At 43.0% G+C, this 26,507-nt stretch overlaps 1 protein-coding gene across 1 annotated transcript in view; it reads left to right on the top strand.

Moving 5' to 3' along the window:
- The window catches only part of ANGPT1 (angiopoietin 1), a 544,599-nt gene that overhangs the window by 412,417 nt on the left and 105,675 nt on the right, over positions 1-26,507 (top strand). The window contains exon 6 of the mRNA XM_075352956.1: positions 9,706-9,807. Within this exon, the coding sequence (XP_075209071.1) occupies positions 9,706-9,807 (102 nt within the window). The remainder of the gene's footprint in view (positions 1-9,705; positions 9,808-26,507) is intronic.

Here is a 26,507-nt window from a genome sequence, read left to right on the forward strand (position 1 = left end):
CAACTGAAAACAGTTAGTCAGATTTTTGTGCCATCCAAGTCTTTCTGGATTATTTCCAGAATTGTAAAGAATGGAATAGTTACTGAATACAGAAGCTTCTTTACACATCCACCAAGCAGTCACCAGTCCACAAAACATGGCAGTCCCATCCAGCTCAGGATACATTGGGATGCCAACCATTACAGATTTTTATTTTGCTCCTAATCATTTCATAATGAGCACAAATCATCTGGCAATTCTTGTTTAGAACCAGCACCAAGTCCATTGGATATTTCACACAGTATCAAGTCTTTACTAAGTATAATTTACGTCTCCTTACAGTATATACAGGACATATACTGTACATACACACACTGAATGCACACTTTATTAGAGAAGCCCATCTAGTAGCATGATGGTGATTATTCGACTTTCAGAAGTGCGACAATACATCATGACATAGATGCTACAATAACATACTAACATACGAATATGAAACCTGGATGATAAAGAAACAAGACAGAAGAAGAATCACCGCCTTTGACATGTAGGGCTGGAGAAGGATGTTATCAATACCATGGATGGCAAAAAGAACAAACAATTATTTTTTGGAACAAATCAAGTCAGACATGTCACTCAAAGCATGGATCACCTATCACTGGTGTGTCACGGGTGGCAGACAGCCCTGTAATGAACAGCGTTCGGATGTGAAAACTCCTCCCCAACCTTCTATTTTTTCTGCTTGGTTTTCATCCCTTTCCCTTTAGGACCCTGCAGAGTTGCTCAGCCTTTCAGCTGCTTTTTATCACTTCTTCTCTTGGTGTTTTTATATACAGTACCTTCACTTCCTATTAAGGACCATTTACACACAACGATATCGCTAACGAGATATCATCTGGTGTCGTTAGCAACGTTGTTGCATGTAACAGCTCCGAGCAAGTGTTAACGATCAAAAATACTCTCCTAATCGTTGATCGTTGACACGTCGTTCATTTTCAAAATCTCGTTGGTCATTGTGGATGTAGGTTGTTTGTCGTTCCTGAGACAGCACACATCGCTACGTGTGATACCCCGGGAACAACGATCAGCTTACCTGTGTCCTCCAACAAGGAGGTGGGCATGTCGTTAATGAGGCTGATCTCCGCCCTTCCACTTCTATAGGTCGGCCGCTGTGTGACGTCGCTGTGACGACGCACGAACCTCCCCCTTAACGAACAGGTTGTTCGCCACACACAGCGACATCGCTAGGAAGGTAAGTACGTGTGACAGGTGTTAGCGATATTGTGCGCCACGGGCAGCGATTTGCCCATGATGCACAAACAACGGGGGCGGGTGCTTTCACGAGCGACATCGCTAGCGATGTCGCTGCGTGTAAAGCAGCCTTTACTTGGTGCTGATGATAGCTCTTATATTCTTAACAAGTCTTCACTGCAAGCAGTCAGCTTGTATATATCTAGAGAAACTTTGTGTCTGCTGTAGTTCCTCTCCCTGAGTCATTAATCTGGAGATAAGTTTATCTTTCACGTGTTATCCCTGTGTCTACTTTAGAGCATAGTGGTGTTAACTAATTGGTCATCTCATCTGCTCCCTACCTAGGGCCACTTCAGGGTCAGCTATGGTCAGGTATCCTGCTTGGCGCATAGGTGAGTAACCTATCTAGGGTGGTGAGGGAAGCCAGGGCCCAGCAGTAGGTTTGTTAAGAGGTCAGCATCTCCTTCTTCAATAGACAGGGTTTTCCTTCCCTTTCATTGTTCGATTGGTACTTCTCTGTATCTAGCAAGACACAACCAAGCTATGAATTGCCTCCTATGGGCACATCATACGAAGAGAGTAATCAATGGAGAAACACATCATGGTTAGAAGAATAGAAAGAATAAAGCGAAGAGGAAGACCATAGACCCGATACCTTCAAGATAATGCAGGAGAAGACCCTGGTGGACCTATCTAGGCTTGCATAAGACCGATCTTCCTAAAGAGCGTTCATCCATCAAGCCATGGCTTGAGATCGAGTTGAAGGTGGTTAAAAGAAAAGAAAATGCTACTAGGTTATGAAACCATGCTACAATAATATTGGCCCATTAAGTAAGGACACAGCATTAGGTCAAGATAAATGGTGGAAGCTCCTACTAAGGGCTTGCTCAAACTGGAGATGATTCTCTCATGCGAGAAAATCGGTTGCTACATGTAAATGACTCTGCTGCGAGCACTGTCATCCGATGTCATCTGACTGCAGTCCAATGTTTTGCATGCAGACATTGACTTGAATGGATATACGATACCAATCGCAGCACGTAGCTCTTTTTATCCCATGCCGAATAGCATGAAAAAAAATCACTGGTGGGCACTACCCATAGTATAATTTTAGAGCCTGTGATATCCGATAAAACTTTGAAAGTGAGCCCTAAAAGTTGAACAATTTCTGTAGCCCATTGTTGAGGTATCTGTGACAGAAGAAGATTTCTGGGATTCCCATCTTCCGAATACAGTGGAGTCTGAATTTACTGGCCTTCAGAGATGCGCTCTGTCATTCTATTTAATAAGGCCAAAAACAGTGTACAACAGGATCAAAATAACAAATAACAAAAATAGAAAGACATCTAGATTAATCTAAAACCAGAACAATGTCCTTCAAAGGTCAGGCTCAGGTTTGGAGGAAGAAGATATGGGATACAGAGTCTCTGGAGCCTCAGAAAAAGACTTCAAGCCTACAGGATTATCTGGTGGGAACATCTTAATGATAAAAACAAATGTGAAATAGCAATCTCAAATCAGGAATGTACAATGGGTCTGATTCACCAAAGCATTTACACCTGAAAACTAGATTATATAGTAGAAAAAAATGTTTGGTGGTTTTTGGTGTTTTCTTGGCAGATTGTAGCAGTTCCCCCCAAATAGCTGCAGCTTGGCGGAACTCGTGGTGGGATAGTGCGTGGCTACTCCACCTGCTACTCCGGCCTGTCAAAGTCAGCAAATGTGCCGGCGCTTCTTATATAAGTTGCTGACTGGTAAGCATTTATGGTGAGGCATAGAGTCACATACCACTAAGAAGATGAGACAAATAAATTAGGAGGTACGCGCTTCTCAATGAATTGGCATCTTATACCCCAGTGAGTCCTTCGTTAAGACTCGCGTGGGTAACTCTGGTCTTAGGTAATGTTCCCACAATGAGATTTCAGTGAGGTTTTGATTTGCAGAATTTCAGCACCATTTCTGCGCCTGTTCGATAAGGTAGATTACTTTTTTTTACAAGCGCTTCTATCACATTTTTTTGTCTCTTGCTCATATATCATGTTTTAAATAAAGATGCATTGTTCTTTATATCGCCTGGCATTTGCTCTTACAAAACTTCATGCGTTTTTAGTGCGTTTGTGCTGCTGAAACGCTCTATGTATATGTATATATATATATATATATATATATATATAAATATATATATATATATATATATATATATATATATATATATATATATATATATATACACAAAGAGCGTTTCAGCAGAGTTAATGAGACAATGTCAGTGACATGCTCTGAAAATCGCTTCTTAAGTGGGCGTATATTACAGCCTATGTATTTAAGATTGCATTCAGTACATTCCAATAAATAGACTGTATGTTTCGTATTGCAATTGATGTCCTGTTTGATATCATATGTTACACTGGAATCATGATTGGAAAAATTGGAGAAAAACATACCCCCCCGAGATTGCAATATTGGCACTTCAATTTCATTTAGAAAATAGTGAAGATACTATTGACTTATGTAACTATATTCTACATGTCACACATTTTCTTATGTCAAAAATATTTTTCATTTTTAATGCCAACTATTATTTGCAATCCCGGGACGTATCGATGAGTGCGAAGTATTCCCCTTCATTGGCCAATTTGGTAATGGCATTCTGAGAACATGAATTAATGTTTTCAGATAGGAAGGAACCCATTCACATCATGGGTTTTTTGGTACGGCAGATACATCGACGATTTACTCTTCATTTGGGGAGGTGATGTATCTGCCGTACCGAACCGCAGGTCAGTTTCCGCAAATGGGTGAGAATATATGTCACTGTGTATAAATACTGTGCTCAGATAACATACCACTCCATTCACTATATACAAATTAAATCTCTGAAACAGTTGTATATCCTCTTTTTTCTTTTGTTTTTCTTTCTTGTATTATATTAGTTTGTTCTTTTGTTGAGATGCCTAGACTGATGAAGGTCAAAGTCATAGATCGAAACATTACTTTAAGTTGGATTACATTTGCTAATAAACCACGGTTTTTACTTAAATAATACGAGTGCCAGATTTCATTTCTATAAAAAAACAAAAAAACCCCACAGTGAGCAGATTTCTATAAATCTTATCCTCATCGCTGGAATGGTAATACACTGCATCAAAAATCATTGTGGGCACATAACTTTAAAGAATCCTCCACAATATGTCAGTGATGGGTGAACCCACAGATATTCGGGATTGGCGAGTCTAACCGGATTTAGAAAAAAAAAAACAGTTTGGGACCGGAATTAATCTTGGATATCTGTTGGACGTCAATCCCCATATAAGTCTATTGGGAACTGAATATTGTGCTTTAAAATGGTGGTAGAAAGGGCTAGGGGGACTAGAGCAGGCACGTTATACTTACTGAGTCTCCCGTGTGGTGGTAACATTACTTCCGGGGCAGCTCATTAACCTCATATATATTCCTTGCTTCCCCTGCCCACTGGCAGTCCGGGCTTCGCTGATTGGTTGCAGTCAAACCGCGCCCCCACCCTGTGTGACAACGCCTGATTGCTTGGAATCACACGCTGTCTGTGACTCTATAGTGGTATGACTATAAATAAAAAATTGGCATAGGGTTCCCACCCCCTTTTGTTTCGGTGTGGTTTTGCATCTGGGATGCAAATTTGGTGCTGATATGTTTTTAATATGTATCATAATATAAAAAGCTATAATTAACCATGTAAGAAATTAAACAAATGCAGAGTGATGTCCGATATTGATCCGAGCGGCGAGTCAAAATCGTCAATGAAAGTCTATGGGTCCGTGAAAAAAATCAGACAGTATTTGGATGCCATCCATGTGCGGTCCAAGTTTCACACACTGTTAAGGCCCCATTACACGCAACGACGTATCTATCGATATATCGCTGGGGTCACGGAGTCAGTGACGCACATCCGGCATCGTTAGCGACGTCATTGCGTGTGACACCAACGAGCGGCCGTTAACGATGGAAAATACTCACCAAAACGTCCATCGTTGACACGTCGTTCATTTTCAAAAAATCGTTGATTGTTGAGGACGCAGGTTGTTCATCGTTCACAAGGCAGCACACATCGCTATGTGTGACACCTCGGGAATGATGAACTACAGCTTACCTGCGGCCGCCGGCAATGAGGAAGGAAGGAGGTGGGCGGGATTTTACGGCCGCTCATCTCCGCCCCTCCGCTTCTATTGGGTAGCCGCTTAGTGACGCCGCTGTGATGCTGCACGAACCGCCCCTTAGAAAGGAGGCGGTTCGCCGGCCACAGCGATGTCGCTAGGCAGGTAAGTCCGTGTGACGGCTCCTAACGATATTGTGCACCATGGGCAGCGATTTCCCCGTGACGCACAAATGACGGGGGCGGGTACGCTCGCTAGCGATATCGCTGTGTGTAAAGCCCCCTTTAGATAGAAAAAAACAGAGAGATTTTTTTTCTCACATATGAGAAAAAGTGATGAAACTCCGCCACAATCTGACGAAACTCTTCTAACATTTGGATGAAACTTTATCCAAAATCATTGATGAAAAAAATGACTTCTGAATGAGGCATAGAATGTTGAGGAACAGTCCTGATTTTTAATCTCTGTAATTTCCCATCCATCTAAATTTTAACCCAAAAATAAAAAAAATTCCACAAGAGAAAATATCCAACAGTCAATAGCAATACTGTAAAAACAAAACATGTAAATTTGTGATACACAAATGTAAATTAGACCAGGGCAACTTGAATGGAGATTTTGGCGCTCGAGTCCTGTGAATAATAACCAGGCTTTCCCAGTTAATGGGCGCAGTCTCCTTATTTAAGTTCATTCTTGCAGAAATGCTCCCGTACTTTGATGTGCGATATATTCTCTACTAAAAATAGAATTAATTAAGACTTGATTGTAATAAATATTAAAAAACAAAAACACTTCGAGCAGAAGGTCTGTGAGCTAAAACTTCACTTTTGGCAGGTAAGAAAAGAACACAGGCTATAGATAAATCACAGTGCACCAAAACAGTTGAGCTCTATGGTGCCATACAATGCCCTATAGTACTGATATATGCTGCCAAAATTATATACAGTGTATACGTAATGGTTCTCAGGGTTTCCAAGCTAAGTATCTGAAATGTGTAGTAACTGTGAATCATCCTGAGGATGATGGAAGGAGGCTGTAGATACTAGATACCAAAAGGAATTTGCCCCGAAATTAGTACATTGGATCTTTTTCACTTTTACTCACTTAATGTACTCACAACAAAATATTATATATATATATATATATATATATATATATATATATGTATTTTTTTATTTTTTTTTGAGAGTTTATAATGTTGCAAAATTGTGTGTTTTCACATACATTTTTATTGCGTTTTTCACATTGACTTTTTGTCTCTGTTTGGTTTGTCATATGTTATGCACATAAGTATTTTAAGACAGGTAAAGGGGTAGTATAGCCTATCTCACTGCAGTGACACCTACAGGTTCCTGTACAGATTAGTGTCCCTAGCTACACAACACAAATTTAAATCAAATATAACAGGAGAGGAATTTTTAATAAAGCAACATCTCTGTTGCACCAGCTCCTATGTTATTTATCTATTGGAATGTCCTTGCGGCCTACAATATGTAGGCCGCACAACGCAAATGGTGCATAATAGACTAAACGGCCATAGATATAATATTCGCCATGGTATAGTAACCCACAGTCTCTCCAGGCATTTTTTATTGGAGCATGATAAAGACAGGGACAATGTCAAAATGGTGATTATTGAGCAGGTTATGGCTGATGTTACAGCTAGGTATTGGAGGTTGGTGGAACGTGGATCCTTCTGGATATTTAAATTAGCCACCCTGAATCCAGAAGGCCTCAATATAATGACTGAGCGGACCAAATAGAGCATAATTTTCACTAGTACCATAAATAAAATAAAATTGAGGTTAGAATATGGTTTAATTATTATATAGACAGTTACTATTTAGCAAATGTATTTCTTATATGTCAAACACTATAAATTAATGGATTATGACCTGTTTAGTTAGCGGTCCATCCTATGGATTTTTAGAGTTATCACTTTCACTTTTAACAACTAATATTTTAGCCCTTTAATAGAACTGTATAGTTACATTAATTTTAACCCATATTTATATTCAATTTAACCCATCTTCACCCCCTGCTTGTAAATTTGAAATCTTAAATTTAAAATTTCATAATTTTCTGTTTTTAAAGAAATTTCCTAGATAATTTTAATTAATTTTAAAATAATTTGAAAAGATTCCTTTTATCTAATTTTTTAGTGATGAGGGTGTCACAACCAACTTTAGATAAAATATATATGTGGTTCTTTGAATATCGCTGTCAAATGTGAATATGTATAATTGATTTTTGTGAGGCGAGGTCCCTGAAAGCCCTGTTGATTGATCATTATGATCCATATGCTAAATTGATCAAGGGGTGTGGGGACCTACAAATTTATGTATATAAGGTATACCACTTCATATGATTGCTGCTACCTGAGGAAGGGGGAACTTTTATCCCCGAAACGCATTGTGGCTTATAATCTTGCAATAAAAACTTGGAACAAAAAAAAAAAAAAAAGGCTACCTGAGGAAGGGGGAACTTTTATCCCCGAAACTCGTTGTGGCTTATAATCTTGCAATAAAAACTTGGAACAATACTATCATCTCCATGAACCTTCATAGCAGCGCAGCGCAGCCAACACCATGGTTTTTTCATTATCCTCAAATAGCTACACAACACCTTAATGGTTCTTGCCCAGGCTGGAATAACCCTAGCTGCACGACTAGAAACCCACAACTCGGTCCTGTCTACCTGAAAGGCCATCAAGTTGTTTCTTGTCCCTCCTGAGGAAGCAGAGGTGAGGTTGTTAATACTACAAATCAAGATAGGGTATGGTGTTGAAACATAAAACACATGCACAACACATGGACAAAGGAGAAATAAATGAAAACAAGAGTAAACTCCTAACAACCTAAAAGAAAACAAAATGTAAGTGTAAGAAAGGCAAATGAGAAAACACAGGAAAAACAGCACTGATATCTGCCTAAGTCCCTTAGCTGCAGGGCTGAAACTCCTTAGTAGTTGTACACATAGAAATATAGTGAGCAGAGACAGCTATCAGCAGTATCAGCAGAGTATAAATAGCCCCAACCAGGATGTGACTGGACAGAGACAATAAGTAAGTGAGAACACCTGATAACCGCAAACCAAAAAGAGAAAAAGAAAGGTAAAAGACCTTCAGCATTTGGACAGGGACTGGTTCAGCAGGGAAGGAAACTGACCACACAGCACAAGCTCACCGGATCAAGTCTTGAGCCCGAGGCGTGACATCATGCTTTAAATAAAGCTGCTTTGTTTTTAAAACTTCCTGGTATTTAGCTTTGATAAATCTTTCTTGAGATCCTTAGGTGCAGATTACTTGCATTTTGGATGCTTTTCCACTACGGAAAAGCATTAAAAATGCATGAGCATTATTTATTTGTGGACTTTCTGCAATTTATGCAAGTCTATGGGGAAAATCAACATAGAAAACTCAGCATACCCACAAGAGAAATTGATATGCTGCAGATTCTAAACAAACACCAGTAGGAGTTTTCTATAAATCCAGTCCATTTTCCTGGAACTGTAAGATGCTGCGTTTTTTATGCAGTGAAAACAAGTAGCATTAAAATCTCACCAAGAGTTCATCGTGAGAACATAGCCTCAGGATTTGATCACACAAACATATTGGATGAGGGCTATCTGATGGCTTATCGGGTAGCACTTGCTCCAATATTATACTATTGGGCAGTGCCGACTAGTTGTTTTTTCTCATGCCAATCTGGCATGAGAAAAAAAAATCACAGCATTCTGAGATTGGCAGTGTATAACAGACGGCACACACCCATTCAAATCTATGAGTGCGTGAAAATCAGAAGACTGCACTCGGATGTCAACTTAGTGCAGTCCGATATATGACATATCATTATGGGCTGTAGACATGTATCACTTATAATCATAATGATTTTTTATGATTTTTCAATGTGTCTATGAGAAATGTTGTCCATCTATGATTTTTTCATAAGCTGTCCAGAAAAAATAAAATGTCAAGTTGACAACCCTGATAATCAGGCCAATTCTCTCACATGAGAGGCTATACAGCCATCTTTAACCCCAGCCTAATATTTCTTCTACTGATGTCTACCAGGTGAGCACCCCATTTCTCCAAGTCCACCTTCAGAAACCTGTGCTGTGAGCAGCTGACGTTTTCCTAGATTTTTTCTGCAGCTGCAGGTCATCCATGCAATATATGAATGGGTCATATTGCCGAACAAGTCACTATTCTGAACAGCACACCCCCATCGTTGACGTTCGTATTTTCTAGTAGGACAAACAAAAGGGATAATTTTGATGACAAACTGTCAGCTTTTCATTTACAAATTACAACTGACTGAATCTTTATTTTCATTCTTTATTTAAGGTTTATTGCAATATGGAAAGTGCCGGTGGAGGCTGGACGGTCCTACAGCACAGAGAGGACGGGACGGTAGATTTCCAACGGGGTTGGAAAGAGTATAAAATGGTAAGTGCCACAAGTAATTAGGCAAAATTACTGAGTAATCGTTAAGAAAATTGAAAAGATGACTTTTTAACCCTCGCTTTTCTTATGCTAATTAGGCCTGGGACTAGTTGCACGAGTGTTAATTCCCCAGACTAGTCGGCCCTCTTTCCATTCTATCATGCCCCTGTGGGTGTGATAGCAAAATGATTTCCACGAGTCGGCATCACTGCCATCTAAAGGAAATCTTGCGCATGCGCACTTCTCATTTCTCCTGCGTCAGTGCACCTCAAACAGGGCGGACACGTCCCAGCTTCATCAGGTGCACTGCGCATGATCGTAAGTGCAGAACATGTGTACATGAGCCGTCTTCTAAACTTCCAATCATATGCAGTGAATGAAGCTGGGAACGTCCACCCTGCTTCTGAAACACACTGACGCGACCGAAATGAGACATGCGCATGCGCAAGATTTCCATGAGGCAGTGGTAGCGCTGGCTTATGAAAATAATGTTATCAGAGGGGCGTGATAGCACCGAAAGAGGACTGACTAGTCTGGACAACTAACTCCCCTGCAACTAGTCACAGGTCTAATTAGCATAGGGACAGCAAAGGTTATAAGGATTTTTTTAAAACATTCATATTAGTGAATAGCGTTATACAGGGCTGGTTAGGGAGGGAATTTGGGCACACAGGTATCAATGCTGCTGGGTTGGAGGGAATAGGGGACCTGACAGGTTCCCTTAAAGGAATGTACTTGGGCAACTATAAGAAAAACTGTCTAAAGTCAGTTTTTAGCTCTGGCTCCAGGTTCCTACATCAGTAGGATCTATTGATGTCATCAAGAAGCTGAGAAGACGTTAGACAATAGATGTCCCTTTCCCTTGACTATGAAGGTATTTATCATAGCTTCATAGTCAAGGGAAAGGGACATCTATTGTCTAACATCTTCTCAGCTTCTTGATGACATCAATGGATCCTACCGTTGTTAGATTCATACCATCATCTCTATCGAAGGACATAAATTGACTATCTTATCTATTGTGGTCACTTTGACCAGTTATAGGGTGTAGCTTTACTTGGTGCAGAGGGAGTAGCTGCCTCCAGTGCTATATGTCCTACAATGGAAGACATCGGTATTATAGACGGCACATACAGGAGTAGGTAGGTGGTCCACTCCTGATACAAATTTTGCATTGTAAAGGCTGAACTTTAAGTAACGCCTCTATAGACACTTTAACTTTTAACAACTACTGTGTACACAATATAAATTCATTCCCAAATGTATGATCAGGACATGTGCCCAGGCCTGGAATCAATGTAAGGAGGATATCCGGAGTAGAAATGATATGTTTTACCTGTATATTCTAGAAAGCTCACAAGAAGAAATTTACAATAGGTCATAAAATGTAAGAACGGACTAGGAAAACATGGAAAGTGCAGCGCCAAGGATTTACTCCAGCAAACTTCTCACATTTCAGTTTCTCAACTTCTTTTGGCAAATATCAGTGTATATATAGTATATAGTGCTTCCTTTTGGTACAATAGTCGACCAAGTGTAAACTATTCCCTTAATTATTACGCTGCTTTCAAGATGTTCATCCAATTAGGTATATTCTTACTTATTTTCCAGATATGTTTTCTTTACAGGCTAAACATGGTATTTTTGGAGCTGAATTTGTCATCTGTTTCTTTTGTGTCATGTGATGTAACTCAATAAGATACCTTTGTCTTACGGTTGATGTAGCAATGTGGATTTACACATTTCTATGCCCCAGGCCAAAGCACATCATTGTGCGCCTTCATCTTTGGCATTTCTGTCACTTACTGCTCCTATCTCCGCAAACTCTTCCATCACAGATAGAAGCTACGGCGGTGGGGGAGATAGAAGCAGAGAGCCAGCGCTGCACTCACATCTCCCACAGAGTCTATTTTCTGGATCCAGGACTTCAGAGGCGGCAGCGATGCAAGAAACTGTAGTAACGGCAACACTGCCCCCTGTGACTGGCCCTGTGACTGAACAAGACAGCGCTAGCTGTAGAGACTGGCAATGTGAATGTACCGCTCAATTTATTTAATGTATATTTGACATTTTCAAAATAATACTGAAAAGTGTGTACATTTTTGGTTATTTCATCTGTACATATGCCCCCCTGACTGCTGAGCCCTAGGCTATAGCCTTAGTGGGCCTTATGGGAAATCCCACCCTGGCGTTTTCTCTCCTATTATGTAAGTCATGATGTAAGCTTGAAGAAAGCCTGACTCAGCTCTTCTGTATGGACATATAATGTAAAAGATGTTGCACCTAGTACTTTGAATGCAGATATGCCTAATGGTAGGCTTAAAGTGAGACTGTCAGGTGATATATGTACCCAGATCCACGAACAGTTCTGGGTATATATTGCTAATCCCTGCCTAACTGTCCCTGTATCTAGTAGCATAGATAAAGATATCTCTAGAAAAAGTATTTCTAAAGATCCTTTATGATATGCTAATGAGTGCAGGGACTAGTCACAAGGAGCGTTATTTCCCCTGACAAGTCCAACCTATTAGTATGCCGCCCCAGCAGCGGATCGAACCGCTCTGATCCGGGGGTAGTGTACATTCGTGGCTCGAGGGTCTCCGGACCCTGGGGCTTAGGGGCCACAACAATATAGCAAGGATTAAAATGTAACTTTTAATGTTTACTGTTTAAAAACAATAGACCTTAATAGAATAATAGATAAAGTGCAGTGCATAAACAATAGTGATAATAAAAGGATGGATCTCACCCGATATGTCTCTCCCGAGCAGATCACACACCACCGGTGTGGCTTAGGGGCCACTCTCAAATGTAAAAGGGAGTATTTACAGGGGATTTGGTATAGTTCATGTCGCCACCCATGGTGTGCGGTAATTGGGAGTACCGCCGCTGCCATTGGGAGTACTCGGGGTGATGGAGTGGGGCAGCTAGGTGACGTTGCCCTTCACGGGTAGCGGTAGGCCCCGGGACTCTGGATGGTGATGCGAGGACACAGTGTAGGTGTCAGTTGGGTACTCACTCATGAATGAAGCAGACACTGACACCGGAGTAGACAAAGTCTCTGAATGCCGCTGCCTCTCAAGGGAAGCTTGTTCGGGTCCCGTCCCCTGCAGTGCTGCTGGCGGTCTGTAAGCTGCCTCCTGGCACTAAATTTTAGAGTGTCCGTTGTGGTCCGGTATCTTGGAGCTATCCGAGCCCCGCTCCCCACTGTGGCTAAGTGGAGGAGCCTGCTCTTAGGGCTCACGCTTGGGATTTCCGTGGGCTGCTTGTTTGGAAAGCCCTATCCCCCTCGTTGCACTAGTGCCCCAATTCTTGAGCTGGTGGGAACAGTCCATAAAGGCTTCGTTCTCCTCAGGTTAATTGCCGGGTTGCCTGAAGCTTCTCCCCGACCTAGCGTCTGTGTACCCCGTCGTGCCTTCGGTCCCGGACCGGTGATAGGACCAGGCTGCAGACTGTCCTCCTTGATAGGTCCCAGGCACCTAGCCTCAATCCCCTGCGACTGGGGTCCGACTCCTCTAGGTCCAGACCACCGTCTGCGACCTAGTTTTCCTCTCTCCTGGGAGCTCCAACTTCCAACTTCCTCAGAGCTCTTCACAGCTCGAGGGTCACTACAGAACTGACTGACCTTGACACCTCCCACCTCCCTTTCTGAACCCTAGGTGGGCGGCCCTATTCCTGCTTAAGCAGCCCACTGGTGTGCCTGATAGGTGTGGGGCAAAGTGTATCTAGGATTTGTGAATGCTGATGGAGGCAACACTGCAGGATAGAGACCCAGAACCATGAGAGGTTGAATACTGCATGGGTAGGATAGTTTGTGCAGTACCCTGTGATGATCTGAATAGTCCAGGGGCGTCACATTAGCATGTTAGCAAACCCACGGGGAATGCTAACATGCTATTCAATGCCCATTACCTATGCAGCTAAGGGGCGGTGCAGTGCAGACTGGTCAGATGGGTGTCTCCATTCTCCAATACCAGCGCCTCCTCTTTCGGCCATCTTTGTCCTCCTCTTCTGAAGTTTGGCTGCATGACGCGTCCTACGTCAACCACACTAGCCGGCATTGAAGTCCCGCGCAGGCGCACTACAATACTTTCATTTGCCCTGCTCAGGGCAGATCAAAGTGCGCCTACACAGAAACTCAATGTTGGCTTGTGTGGATGACATAGGACGCGTCATGCACCTAGGCTTTAGAAGAAAGAGAACAAAGATGGCTGAAAGAGAAGGCGCCGGTACCGGAGAATGGAGCCATCCATCTGACCAGTCTGCACCGCACCGCCTCTTAACTGAGTATTATAAAGTGATTTTTATGTTCTACACAGCGGCCTGGGCTCTTATATACAGCATGTTAGCATTCTGTATATAAGAGCCCACTGGTGGTGGCCGCAGCTTTAAGTCACCAAATCCGGTGACAGGTTCCCTTTAAAGGATCCATGTCAGAAATGATAAAACCGCTATTATTTACAAATAATTATTTTTTGGGGGTGAACTCAAAAAGAACCAGTAATGACAAAGTATTGATAACTTTGTCCTAACGGATTACAACAAATAGTTGACACTACATTAATATCTTCTTCACATCCATTTCATGAGAAAGTTGACTGATGGTTCCTTTGGGTCTGGGATGAGCAGCCAAATCCTGGTCTTCTAAATTGACAACAGAACTTAGCAGCCTCTTTGTTTTATATCTCCTGCCAATTCTTCTTGGGGGATTTTTCTCTAACAGTCCACGTTTGCCAGTCGCTAGCTCACGTCATCTCCAAGCATAAGTTATTCAGTGATGTCAGCCGGTGTTGTCATTGTGTTCCAAGTTCTCCGGTAATGTTTCATTTGGGATGACTTCATATGATGTCTTCCTCTGATAATGGCTGAAGTTTACGTTGGAGCCAGTTCTGTCCTATACCAGTCACCTTTAGAAGAAATAATGGCACTTTTAATACGTCTGTTTTACATTATTTGATAAATTACGCAGTGTAATAGTATTTTTAGACATTCTCATTATAGCTGGTGCGCTGCCCTGATGTATTGTACGGCTCTTTCATGCTTGAGGTGGACGTCTGACTCGAGAATAAGCAGATGTGGATAGATCTAATGAATGCCATGTATAGAAGTCATGGTTGAAAAATCACAGAACATTTAATAATTGAGACATTGCATGTATATATTTATTTACCAAGCAGAATACAGTGCCTTGCGAAAGTATTTGAATTTTTCAACCTTTTCCCACATTTCAGGCTTCACACACAAAGATAAAAAAAATTAAAATTTTATGGTGAAGAATTAACAACAAGTGGGGCACAATTGTGAAGTTGAACTACATTTATTGCTTATTTTAAACTTATAAAAAATAAAAAAATTTATTTGGCCCCTTTTAAGTTAATACTTTGTAGCGCCACCTTTTGCTGCGATTACAGCTGCAAGTCGCTTGGGGTATGTGTCTATCTGTTTTGCACATCGAGAGACTGAAATTCTTGCCCATTCTTCCTTTGCAAACAGCTGGAGCTGAGTGGGTTGGACCTAACCTACTGTATCCTCACTCATCCCTTGTAGACTGTGAGCCCTCGCGGACAGGGACCTCTCTCCTCCTGTACCAGTCTGTGCCTTGTATTGTTTATGATTATTGTACTTGTCCATATTATGTATACCCCTTTCACATGTAAAGCGCCATGGAATTGATGGCGCTATAATAATAAATAATAATAATAATAATGGAGAGCGTTTGTGAACAGCAGTTTCCAGCTCTTCCCACAGATTCTCGATTGGATTCAGGTCTGGACTTTGACTTGGCCATTCTAACACCTGGATATGTTTATTTGTGAACCATTCCATTGTAGATTTTGCTTTATGTTTGGGATCATTGTCTTGTTGAAAGGCAAATATCCGTCCCAGTCTCAGGTCTTTTGCAGACTCCAACAGGTTTTCTTCAAGAATGATCCTGTATTTGGCTCCATCCATCCTCCCATCAATTTTAACCATCTTCCCTGTCCCTGCTGAAGAAAATCAGGCCCAAACCATGATGCTGCCACCACCATGTTTGACAGTGGGGATGGTGTGTTCAGGGTGATGAGCTGTGTTGCTTTTACGCCAAACATATCATTTGGCATTGTGCCCAAATAGTTTGATTTTTGGTTTCATCTGACCAAAGCACCTTCTTCAACATGTTTGGTGTGTCTCCCAGGTGGCTTGTGGCAAACTTTAAATTACACTTTTTATGGATATCTTTGAGAAATGGCTTTCTTCTTGCCACTCTTCTATAAAGGCCAGATTTGTGCAGTGTACGACGGATTGTTGTCCTATGGACAGACTCTCCCACCTCAGCTGTAGATCTCTGCAGTTCATCCAGAGTGATTATGGGCCTCTTGGCTGCATCTCTGATTAGTCTTCTCCCTGTTTGAGATGAAATTTTTGAGGGACGGCCGGGTCTTGGTAGATTTGCAGTGGTTCCATTTTCATATGATCGCTTGCACAGTGCTTCTTAGGATGTTTAAAGTTGTGAAAATCTTTTTGTAACCAAATCCAGCTTTCAACTTTTCCACAACAGTATCACGGACCTGCCTGTTCTGTTCCTTGGTCTTCATGATGCTATCTGCGCTTTAAACAGAACACTGAGACTATCACAGAGCAGGTGCATTTATACGGAGACTTGATTACACACAGGTGGCTTATATTTATCATCATCAGTCATTTAGGACAACATTGGATCATTCAGAGATCCACAATGAACTTCTGGAGTGAGTTTGCTGCACTGAAAGGAAAGGGGATGAATAATATTGCACGCCCCAATTTTCAGTTTATTATTTTTTACAAAAGTTTAAAATAAGCAATAAATTTCGTTCAACTTCACAATTGTGTCCCACTTGTTGTTGACTCTTCACCATAACACTAAAACTTTTATTTTTATGTTTGAAGCCTGAAATGTAGGAAAAGTTTGAAAAATTCAAGGTGGCCGAATACTTTTGCAAGGTACTGTATACCCATGAATATAATACTATAAAGACAGGAGTTGGTTATTTTCATCCCCATCTGATACAATCTCTTCTTGTTTGAAAGGTAACCTAAAAATTTGATGACAAGGTATTTCTGTGCTGGGACCCCCAGCAATCACCGAAATCTGTAGAAGTGATTGAAAGTAAGTGTCCTACTTATAGTGCCACAACAGGGTTAATGAAGCATTACACATTTATAAGAGGGGTTTCTAATATATGATGTAATAGAAAATTGTAAGGATTTTTCAATAACATTATAATCAGGAGTAGAGTTAAGAAAGATGATTTGCAAGACTCTATGCCACACGGAAACTTATACATACTTTTCCGGCTGTCATGGCGGCAGTGGGATCTGTTCAGACTTCTGATTCTGACGCTCCACCTGATAAGTTCTCTGGTGTCTGTGATCAAAGCAGGCAGAGTGGTAGTTCATAGGCAGGCTAGCAAGAGTTAATCTCTACTAGTCTGCTTGTCAGTCTCCTTTGATCATATGTTGTGGGGGAGCCAACCACATCTGCCCTCCTCCTATATATGCTGGCTAGATCCTTCCGTTTATGCCAGCTATAGCTTATCTTAGCTGGTCTGGTGGGGTGCTGTGATCCAGACTATCTGGTGATTGTGCTACTTGTTGCTGAGTGCGGTTGTAAATTTGCATTTAGTTGATACCTTCCTGCTCTTACTGTTCTCCTGAGTCCTTCAATGTCTGTGTGCACTGTGTCAGAGTTTTAGTTTTCCCTTGTTTGTCTTTATGTTTATTTCCATCTCCTTTCTGCCCTTTCCTTGTCTGGTGGGAGGGAGAAATCAGATTAGCTCTGGTCAGCAGCTTAGATAGGTACGGGGATCGGGCATCTCCACCATCAGGAGTAACACTGAGATTAGGAATAGCCTAGGGACTCCTAGCAATAGGGACAGCATAGAAGCCCCTGTCCCTCGTTATCATACAGTCACATTGTGACATTCTGGTTCAGTAGTCATATTGGTGATTTATAGCTGCAGGACTATTGACATAAAAAAAATCCTAATATGCAGGGAAACCCAGCGTGACGTCGTGTGTGGCATGTCATATTGTAATGATGTGGGGAAGCCTACTAATTAGAAGAGGTGTGGGAGATGTCCCAGGTAGTAGGAAGTGCACAGAGCTCTGATCTGGCAGCCATGGCCGACCTGCTCAACTGGTTGAGTAGGGCCCTGTGAATCTTTGTGCTCAACAATAATCAAATGTGTCGCAAGTTCTCAAATCCCTGGAGATCAATAAGAAAAGACAATTGTGTTACAGTCCTGGTCACTTGGGTCTGTGTTGTAGTTCCCATCACTATTCCAGGAAATGTAATGCATGATCATCAGCTCATAAATGGGAAACTTTATTGCCCGGGAAACGCTATGCATCTAGGTGTTTTTGGTGTAAGACCACCCTCAAGACTAAGGGCGGCTTTGCATGTTGCAACATCGCACATGCGATGTCAGTGGGGTCAAATCCAAAGTGACGCACATCCGGCGTCACTCTCGAGATCGTAGTGTGTAAATACTAGATGATACTATTAACGAGCGCAAAAGCGTCGTTATCGTATCATCGTTGCAGGCTCCGACTTTTTCATAATTATGCTGCAGCGACAGGTACGATGTAGTTCCTCGCTCCTGCGGTAGCACACATTGCTGTGTCTAATGCCGCAGGAGCGAGGAACATCAGCTACCTGCCGCCGGCGGCTATGCGGAAGGAATGAGGTGGGCGGGATGTTTACATCCTGCTCATCTCCGCCCCTCCGCCGCTATTGGCCGCCTGCCGTGTGACGTCGCTATGACGCCGCACGACCCGCCCCCTTAGGAAGGAGGTGGGTCGCCGGACAGAACGACGGTCGCAGGGCAGGTGACTGCATGTGAAGCTGGCGTAACGATAATGTTCGCTACACCAGCTATCACAAGATATCGTACCTGACGGGGGCGGAGACTATCGCGTGCGACATCGCAGGATCGGCTTGCGATGTCGCAACGTGCAAAGCCCGCCCAAGGGTAGTTGGAAACTAGATTCACGTCGATGCATACACTATTATATTGTTTTCCATCTAAATATTTGATCTCCCGTGTAGAAAAATTTTACAAGTAATAAAAAAGGATTTGTTCATCAAGCCGGACTTTCCCACCTTATTCATCATTAATCCAGGCCATAGAGGAGCCTTTGCCCATGTTCTGAACTGAAAGTAGACAACTGTAATGGTGAGCTGGACTTCTTTTGTATATTACTTATTTACCCTGTTCGTAAAACATATTTAAGTTGTCCAACTTTTTTTGAAAGTGAAGAAACCTATAGATTCTTTTCACTGTAATTATACCATGTGATACCATAATTTCCCACGGGATCAATAAAGTGTATCGTATCGTATAATTATCATAATTTTACAGTGAATCCAGCTGATGTCTTCATATCAGAATTCTGGGTGGTACACATAGACCACTTATATTCATAATGATTTATTATCGTTTTCCAAAGTGTCTGTAAAAAACATTGTCTGAGACTTTTTAATAAGCTGTCCAGAAAAAATAAAAAGTCAAGTTGGCAACCCTGGTCCATAACCAACACTAAAAATTAGTAGAATATTAGACTATTGACCTCCCATGAATCAGTGATATCAATTTTTTGGAAAATTTATTTACAGCCGTAGATGCATGTTAAAAGAACACATAACAATTAGTGATGAGCGAGTATGCTTGTTACTACTCGGTACTCGCACGAGTATCACTGTACTCGGGCTACTCGGCGGGTACCGAGTAATTTCGCGATACTCGTGCTTTACTCGTGGTCTTCATCCCTGCATGTTGGCGCTCTTTTGAGAGCCAGCCCTCATGCAGGGATTGGCTGGCAGACCACTGCAATGCCACAGCCCTGTTAGTTGTGGAATTGCAGTGATTGGCCGGCCTGCACAGCGTGACCGAGCCTTTATACCGGCCGGCGCGCTGTGCTCTGTACACAGCCATCTCATATTCCCTGCTTTCCACGCCCACAGGCGCCTATGATTGGTTGCAGTGAGACACGCCCCCACGGTGAGTGACAGGTGTCACACTGCACCCAATCACAGCAGCCGGTGGGCGTGTCTATACTGTGCAGTAAAATAAATAAATAAATAATTAAAAAAACCGGCGTGCGGTCCCCCCAATTTTAATACCAGCCAGATAAAGCCATACGGCTGAAGGCTGGTATTCTCAGGATGGGGAGCTCCACGTTATGGGGAGCCCCCCACCCTAACAATAACAGTCAGCAGCCGCCCAGAATTGCCGCATACATTATATGCGACAGTTCTGGGACTGTACCCGGCTCTTCCCGATTTGCCCTGGTGCGTTGGCAAATCGGGGTAATAAGGAGTTATTGGCAGCCCATAGCTGCCAATAAGTCCTAGATTAATCATGTCAGGCGTCTATGAGATACCCTCCATGATTAATCTGTAAATTACAGTAAATAAACACACACACACCCGAAAAATCCTTTATTAGAAATAAAAAACAATAACAAAGTCCCTCATCACCAATTTATTACCCACAACAAAACCCTCCATGTCCGGTGTAATCCACGGTCCTCCAGCGTCGCGTCCAGCTCTGCTGCATGCAGGTGACAGGAGCTGCAGAATACACCGCCGCTCCGGTCACCTCCACGCAGCTAATGAGGTGAGTATAGCGATCAGCTGAGCTGTCACTGAGGTTACCTGGATCCAGCGGTGGATGCAGCGGTGGCCGCGGGTAACCTCAGTGACAGCAGCTGATCGCGCTACTCACCGCCGTTCCGGTCAGCTTCACACAGCAACTGAGGTGAGAAGCGCGATCAGCTGCTGTCAGTCAGGTAACTCCCGGCCACCGCTGGATCCAGCGGTGGCCGCGATTAACCTCAGTGACAGCTCAGCTGATCGCTATACTCTCCTCAGTTGGTGCATGGAGCTGACCGGAGCGGCGGTGAGTAGCGCGATCAGCTGCTGTCACTGAGGTTACCCGCGGCCACCGCTGCATCCACCGCTGGATCCAGGTAACCTCAGTGACAGCTCAGCTGATCGCTATACTCACCTCATTAGCTGCGTGGAGGTGACCGGAGCGGCGGTGTATTCTGCAGCTCCTGTCACCTGCATGCAGCAGAGCTGGACGCGACGCTGGAGGACCGTGGATTACACCGGACATGGAGGGTTTGTCGGGGTTAATAAATTGGTAATGAGGGACTTTGTTATTGTTTTTTATTTCTAATAAAGGATTTTTCGTGTGTGTGTGTTTTTTAACTGTAATTTACAGATTAATCATGGAGGGTGTCTCATAGACGCCTGACATGATTAATCTAGGATTTAGTGGCAGCTATGGGCTGCCAATAACTCCTTATTACCCCGATTTGCCAACGCACCAGGGTAAATCGGGAAGAGCCGGGTACAGTCCCAGAACTGTCGCATATAATGTATGCGGCAATTCTGGGCGGCTGCTGACTGATATTGTTAGGGTGGGGGGCTCCCCATAACGTGGCGCTCCCCATCCTGAGAATACCAGCCTTCAGCCGTATGGCTTTATCTGGCTGGTATTAAAATTGGGGGGGACCGCACGCCGTTTTTTTTAATTATTTAATTATTTATTTCACTGCACAGTATACACACACACCGGCTGCTGTGATTGGGTGCAGTGTGACACCTGTCACTCAGAGTGGGGGCGTGTCTCACTGCAACCAATCATAGGCGCCGAAAAGCAGGAAAGCAGAGAATACGAGATTGATTAATGAGCGGCCGGCTTTTTCAAAAGAAGAAAAGCCGCAGGAGCAGTGTGAATGCCGTGCAGTGCCGCAGCAGTGATCGGCGAACGGTGAGTAAGAGAGAGGGGGGAGAATGACCGACAGACTGTGAGAGGGGGACAGACAAGACAGAGAGAGACCGACAGAGCGAGACCGACCGACGGGAGATAGAATGAAAAAAAAAATGACCGACATCGCTAGTAAAAAGCACAAAACGTGCGTTTTGGACATCGGAGTGCCACACAATGTTTATGTAAAATCTTTCATGTATTAATCTCAAAAAGTAACATACACCAGCTCTATCTCACTATTGTGTATGTGCCCTTAACATTTCCGCCATGAAAATTCATTTTGGGGTCATTTTGCAAGGTTTTCTGGTGAGTCCGTAAAAATGGCATAAAACGCGGACAAAATTGTTCACAGCTGTGACTTTTGAGTGATAAATGCTTCAAGGGGTCTTCCCCATGCTGTTGCCATGTCATTTGAGCACTCTTCTGAGACTTTTGTGACATTTTTAGGGTTTCTACATGCTGCCGGGGGGTCATTTCACAAAAATACTCGGGTCTCCCATAGGATAACATTGGGCTCGTTGCTCAGGCCGAGTACACGAGTATCTTGGGATGCTCGGCCCGAGCCTCGAGCACCCGAGCTTTTTAGTACTCGCTCATCACTAATAACAATGCAATGAAAAAATGCAAGTCACCCAATTTAAATAATAGGTGCAGAAATGGTGCAGTTATTCTGCTCATCATGGGAAGGTAGCCTTAGGACGTGCTCACACAAAGAGTTTCCAGAAAAATGCTTAAGCTCCACATTGAATTCCATTATACTAGGGTACTCGAGTCACACCCATCCAAGCAACAACTGCTGGTTACAAGTACCAAGTACCCGAGCATGGTACTGCTTATTCATCACTAGTTATGAGTACCGAATACCCGAGCATGGTAGTGCTCACTCATCCCTAGTTACAAGTACCGAGCACCCGAGCATTGTAGTGCTCACTCATCACTAGTTAAGAGTACTGAGCCGCCGAGCATGGTAGTGCCCGCTCATCACTAGTTACAAGTACCAAGCACCCAAGCATGGTAGTGCTCACTCATCACTAGTTACAAGTGTAGCGCCCCATGGGGCAGGCAGTTAACCTACTTGTTGCCGGCCCGTCGACTGTCGTTATCACGGTCGGCCTAGCCTGGCGCCGAGCGACGGTGCCGGGAATCAAGAGACAGAGTCTATGGCTGCGGTTCCAGGTTGTTTACTCATTTTTTGTGCTGTGCCGCTCACCCGGCTAATACAAGTCACTTGCTGTGATGGGCTCCGTCGAACCCGGATCTTTTTAGAGGTCAGTCCGGTGTGGTGTTCTGTGGGTTATTCCCTTTACGCGCCTGTGCGTTGGATCCCCGTGGCTTGAAGCTATTTGGGGACCCCAGTTTTCACGAGTAGTACTCTTGTCCCTATTTGCAGGTGCCGCTGTTCCGCTATGGGGTCTGGGATTAACCTAGGCCCTGGATCCTCTCTGGCACTGTGCTTTAGGGCACTGTGTGGCCAGAGAAGCTTGAAACTTTCCCCGTCCAGGCAGATTCTGGAAAACCAACGTGGAGTATGATCTTCCCTTGGGTCCTGCCACCCTGCGTGGTGCCGGTTCCGAGGGGAGCAGAAGCACTCTCCCCACGGCAACCGTGTGAGCTTTTTCTCCCACTGGAGCACCCGTGAGACACGTCTGCTCTTTCCTCCCCTGCTGGAGAACTCGCTAACTGTTGTGTTGGCTCCTGACTCCCCCTGCTGGCCGCACCTCCTCCCATCCAGGTCCTAGGCTAGTGGGACTGGAGCCCCTGTTTGAGGGCATCCTATAAATGCCATTCTGCAGGCAACCCCTTTATTACCCGATTCTAGCCCAGTCACCAGTGGAAACAGGGACAACCTTGTGTGTATTTGAGTATGTATGTGGTGGAACTGTTACTGGCTTCTTCAGGATCCAGGTTTAGCATTACACCCAAAATTGGGTGCAATACTCTGTGGCGACTGAAGCCTCAGGGGCACCACACAAGTGTCAAACACCCAAGCATTGTAGGGCCCGCTCATCACTAGTTATGAGTACCGAACACCCAAGTATGGTAGTGCTACCTCATTACTAGTTACGAGTACCAAGCACCCGAGCATGGCAGTGCCCGCTCATTGCTAGTTACGAGTACAGAGCACCTGAGCATGGTAATGCTCGCTCATCACTAGTTACGAGTACTGAGCACCTGAGCATGGTAGTGCTCGCTCATCACTAGTGACGAGTACTAGGTACCCGAGCATGGTATTGGTCACTCATTACTAGTGTTCAGTACAGTGACGGATAACACTTCTCTCTATCTAGTACTTGATGGATGAGTCTGGGTTTGGCTATTTCCAGGAGAATGTTACCTGCTTGATTGCATTGTGCCGGCTGAACCATTTGGTGGAGAATGGATAATAGTATCAGGTTGTTTTTCAGGGTTCGGCCTCGACCATTTAGTTCCAAGGAAAGGAAATCTTAATGTTTCAGTATACCAAGAAAAAAAACACCAACACCCCTATGAAATACTTATATGAACAAAGCATAAAGAAGAATGTTTCATTCTCATATGTTTTGAAAACAGCAAGATAATAGAGATAATAGCTATGTACTATATTATAGAGCAGTACGGTGTGCACTAACTGAGCTCTATTTCCTACTATCCAGTATTTAGACTTTCATATCAGTCATTTCCCGAGAAACCGATACAAATTAGAAAGTGCTGAATATCATTTTTTATTTTATTTTTTTTTCAAGGAGAAATCTAATAATTGCCTGAGTCATTATAATAATAAACCGTTACATCAAAGATATTTCAAACAACTTTGTAATAATTGAAGTGAATTTGTATTATAATGTAACTGATACAATCAGATGAAAGATGAATACATGTTTTATAGGAGGGGTAATTACTTTAATGGCCTGTACATAGACTCCCATTACAGGGAACTGAAATGTCAGGCTGTCTGCAGTAAAGCTGATAAGCACTTGTATTCATAAAATAACACACAGGATATTTTATTGCTCCCAATTCTGGAAAATTTTCGTCAGCCTCTCAAAGACAATATTGAGCGTCTTGTACAGGTGGTAGCTTTCATGTTTTGTATTGCAATAGAAAAAAATCATATTATATTCATTTATTACAGTAGAGTCAATGAGAGGTTACAACCGGGCCCCCTAACTCATGGGCCCCATAGCGGCCGTGTGGTCTGCTATTACAGCACAGCTCCTCTCTCACAGTGAGGAGAAGGCTGCTTCTCTGCAGGGCGGGCACCGGGCCCCTGACCCTGCCGGGCCCGGTCACAGTGGCGATCTCTGAGACTGCAGTCGTTACAACCCTGGTTACAATGCAAACATACGGGGCAATATACAGACACTTGATGTGGGTTTTTAAAATAGGGATGTTTAACTCCTTCCCATCGCAGCCAATTTTCATTTATGCGTATTAATTTTAGTATATAAATTTTTTCCTAGCTGCCTTAGATCGCAGTATGATTTTTGGATGTGTGGTTCATGTCTTTTTCTCCAGCGAGGTTACATTGTATAGTTTATTACATTACTTTAGTGGTGTGAAAAAAACCCCCAGAACTTTGTAAAAAAAATTGTGGGGGGTTTGTATCTTTATTTTCCAAGACCATTAACGTTTTATTATTCAGCAGATAGAGCCATATTGCGGCTTGCGTTTTGCGACAAGCAGATGTTTTTGTTGACACCATTAGGGGACAGATATGACGTTTTGCTCTCTTCTTATTCCATTTTCTTGTGATAATGCCAAACCTAAAAACTCAATTTTGTCATTTTTAATTTTTTTTTTTGTTTACAGTGTTTGGCGGTCGACTTCATTAATTCTATATTTTGGTGTCTCACACATTTATGAATGCAGTCATATAATGTCTCTTTTTTATTCTTTTAATATTTTTATTATTAAGGAGGAAAAATGGGATGATTTTTGTTTAATTTTTTTTTAAATATTTTTTTAATATTATTTTTTTGTCAGTCCCCTCAGGGGACTTGAACCTGATTATTACATATACTATATACAGTACTACTTCAGTATTGCTGTACATAGCAAAAATCACTTTCTCCTCTGAAGCTCGGCCATGATAATGGGCTTCAATGGAGTATCATGATGAAAGACATATGGTTCTTTAGTAGACCTCGGCTGCCATAGCAATCCATGAATGCCTCGTGATCACTTTGCATCACATTAGCCATGTGAAATGGCACACACCCCTGGTTGCGCACTATTACTGCCACTGTCAAAAAGTGGCATTTAAAAAATTTGCAGCCACATTTATTAGAGGCAAGCCCCGGCTGTATATCACAACAACCATTTTCTGGCAGATATGGTATGGGATCAGCCTGACAACTATACACATACTCCAAACCATACACCGACTCCCGATTTAGGCCGTACATTTATGGCAGATGTTGGGAACGAAGACAGTAACTAGTGTCGCTGGGACCTGTTGTGCCATGCAGTTTGTAAGTGTGGATGTGTGCTGCTCAGCTGCCCACTGTGACCAATTTGACTGCAACACACCCTACTAAAACTCCCAGATTACTGCTGCAAGTTTATAACTACAGTTACGAGGGCCTGATGATAAGTCTTCGCCTTGTGATCTCTTTTTGTTTCTATGGTAACGGATGTTACATCACATGAAAGCCTTATGTGTCTAATATATGTTTTCAAAATGTTATGTTTATTGCTTATGCAACAGTGTTCTACGTGTGATGCACCTGGACTAGTCAGCTCGTCACAGGGTACTACACGCTCTTTATCTCCCTGTGCAGGACTCAACCCCCGATGGTTCTGGGTCCCCATCTTGCAGTACTACCTCCACCAGCATTTACAAATCCTAATCACACCTCACACCACACCCTGTCAGGCACGCCAGTGGGCTGCTAAGCTGGAATAGGGACGCCCACCTAGGGGTCC

Source organism: Anomaloglossus baeobatrachus, chromosome 6, assembly GCF_048569485.1.
Source record: "Anomaloglossus baeobatrachus isolate aAnoBae1 chromosome 6, aAnoBae1.hap1, whole genome shotgun sequence".
Classification (NCBI taxonomy): Eukaryota; Metazoa; Chordata; class Amphibia; order Anura; family Aromobatidae; genus Anomaloglossus; species Anomaloglossus baeobatrachus.